Below are 2,863 nucleotides of genomic sequence, written 5' to 3' on the forward strand. Positions count from 1 at the left end.
ATGGAGAAATAAATTATTTAAGGAAAATAATGCACGATGATTTGCATTTTATGGCTAATTCTAGAAAATTATAAATAGTAGTGCTGCATTTTATGGCATTATTGATTGGATTTTTGTATGAAATGGTTCAGAGATAAAAAGTAAATATTTAGCTTGAGGAGTGGCGATCTATGGAGAGAAGAAAATTTTGTGCGGGTCAATCAAGTTTGGGTCAAGAGGTTTTTGGGATAGGTGCCTCTTCTAGATCAGTTGAGAATTACTCACACCGCCAAATAAACTTTCAAAAAAAAATTTTTGTGCTCCTTTGGCTCAAAGCTATAGACTTAAAATCATGGTGATCATAAACAAAATAACCGTTGGTGATCATAAGCAAGCAAATATGATATAAACCCCTCACCACAGGTTTTCTTCGGCGCTCACAGCGAAAGAATCAGGAGGCGGGTGTGTAGCGGTTCATATTCTTCCCTCTTTTCTCTTGCTCCGCGGTCTACTCCTTCACATTCCTTTTCACTTTTATCCCCACACTCAACATGGAGACCCGCCGGAGATTCCCTCCTCCATCCTGCACCTCGCCCTCCCCCGCCTCCACTCTCCGCTCCCTTCCGGCGGCGCCTCGCTCTTCCGGCGACCGCATTCAAGCCTCCGACGCCCTTCCAATCCCTATCCGCCACACCAACCTCCTCTTCTCCCTCTTATTCGTCTGCTCCATTGTCTTTCTCATGCGCCGCTGGCGTGACAAGGTCCGGGAATCGATCCCTCTCCACGCCGTCGATCTCTCTGAGCTCGTCTCCATCATTTCCGTCGTCGCATCCCTCATCTACCTCATCAGCTTTTTCGGCATCGCTATCGTTCAATCTATCGTCTCCTCTCACGAAGACGAGGTCGACGATTTCCTACCCGATAGCAAAATGACTCCCAGTCCAGCCCCTTCGTCTGATCTGGCTTCGCCGGTGCTCGCAGGCCTCGAAGATGAGGATATTATTGCGGCTGTTGTTGCCGGCAAGACGCCATCCTATGCGCTGGAGTCAGCGATTGGAGACTGCCACCGCGCTGCTGAGATCAGGCGAGAGGCAATAAGAAGGATCTCCGGAAGGGGCTTGGATGGGCTTCCTCTTGAGGGGTTTGATTACGGGTCGATTCTTGGGCAGTGCTGCGAGATGCCTGTGGGATATGTTCAGCTTCCTGTGGGTATTGCTGGGCCGTTAATACTTGATGGAAGAGAGCACTATTTGCCGATGGCGACAACTGAGGGGTGCCTCGTGGCGAGCACTAACAGGGGGTGCAAGGCGATCGCGGAGTCAGGCGGCGCAGCCAGCGTGGTGCTTAGGGATGCAATGACAAGGGCGCCGGTGGTGAGGTTTTTGACTGCAGCGAGGGCCGCTGAGCTCAAGTTCTTCTTGGAGGAGCCTACTAATTTCGATAACCTTTCCGTCATTTTCAACAGGTAACTCATTCCTGTCTCTAGTAATTATTATGTATGATGTGTTAGTACTTGGCCTTAATGCATAGTAGTATTGAATAAAAAATACTGAGCATTTGTGCAAGAAAATTTTGAGCCACCGTTATCAGTAAACTTATACTGCCTCTATGCCATTGTATGTCGAGGTAAATTCTTGCTTCAAACCTTGTTAATCATGCTTCGATCGTCATATTGGCTTACTCTCCGAATGAAAACCGAATTCTGCTTTTATTATGTTAACGGGTGAAGAAGTCTGGTATTGTGTTTTTGTGTCTTGCTATCTTGTGTTCGGTTATGGATTTATGCGTAACGATTTGCAATTGCTATATTTTATTTTCCCTTTATTTTATTGTTACAGTCTGTTTTTTTTTTTTTTTTTTTTTTTTTTTTTTGGTCAACTAGATATGACGTCAAGTTTTGCGGCGCTTTCACTGGAAGTATTAGTTGGGCTGTCTTGAGCTGGGTTTATTTTGTTTTTTTTGTCCTCTCGTTGGACAAAAATTAGATCAGGATATATTGATCAAATTGGTCAAGATTGATTATAAAATGTTTGAATTTATTTTAAAACTCTTGTATTAAACTCATCTCATAACAAATCTGAAGATTTAGCAATTCATTCTAATCAAATTTGGCCATAATATTCTCACCTTTTTTTTCTCCCTTCAAGTACTTCTATTGAAATCTCGAAATATGAGCATTTAACTTAATTGTTTAATATGTCGTTAACTCTGGTGCAGCGGATTTATTTTCTCTTTGCTGTTCAATTATTTTATTTTTCTATCCCTACACCACCCACCCTTCCCCTCCCATGCTTGTTATTGTCTGCTATTCTTCATCGAGCCTGCGTCCTTGGAGGCTGGCTGGCTACTAGTAAGATTTAACTCAAGCAGGATTTAGTATATCATGTAATTCCAAATGCAGTAAAGGATTAATACTTAAAAATTGTTTGACTATTTATTTCATAAATTAAGTTTTTTTAGAGAGAGAGGAATGCTTAAATCCATTAAAAGTTGTGATGGTGGGATTTAATAAATCATAGATTTAATAAATAATGGGGTTGAAATGAGATTTGTCAGAACTACAAAATCCTCGAAATATCATTTGGCACGATTTAAGCTAAATCTTGCTTAAATCCTACCTAAAATATGATATCAATTCATTGTATCTAAACATAATAATGGTTAGTGCATATGGTGATTCTTTTCATTTTTTTTTTAAAATTTATACAGATCAAGTAGATTTGCAAGACTTCAAGATATCCAATGTGCACTTGTAGGGAGAAATCTCTACATGAGATTTTGCTGCACCACTGGAGATGCAATGGGGATGAACATGGTCTCTAAAGGTGTGCAAAATGTCTTGGACTACATTCAAAATGATTTTCCGGACATGGATGTTATCAGC

At 41.4% G+C, this 2,863-nt stretch overlaps 1 protein-coding gene across 1 annotated transcript in view; it reads left to right on the forward strand.

Moving 5' to 3' along the window:
- Positions 1–402: 402 nt before the first annotated feature.
- Positions 403–2,863, forward strand: part of LOC110098248 (3-hydroxy-3-methylglutaryl-coenzyme A reductase 3) — an 8,322-nt gene continuing 5,861 nt past the window's right edge. Inside the window, exons 1-2 of the mRNA XM_028699794.1 lie at positions 403–1,444; positions 2,689–2,861. Coding sequence (XP_028555627.1) covers positions 531–1,444; positions 2,689–2,861 — 1,087 coding nt within the window. The 5' untranslated portion in view covers positions 403–530. The remainder of the gene's footprint in view (positions 1,445–2,688; positions 2,862–2,863) is intronic.

This window comes from Dendrobium catenatum, unplaced genomic scaffold (assembly GCF_001605985.2).
Source record: "Dendrobium catenatum unplaced genomic scaffold, ASM160598v2 fragScaff_scaffold_1391, whole genome shotgun sequence".
Lineage (NCBI taxonomy): Eukaryota > Viridiplantae > Streptophyta > Magnoliopsida > Asparagales > Orchidaceae > Dendrobium > Dendrobium catenatum.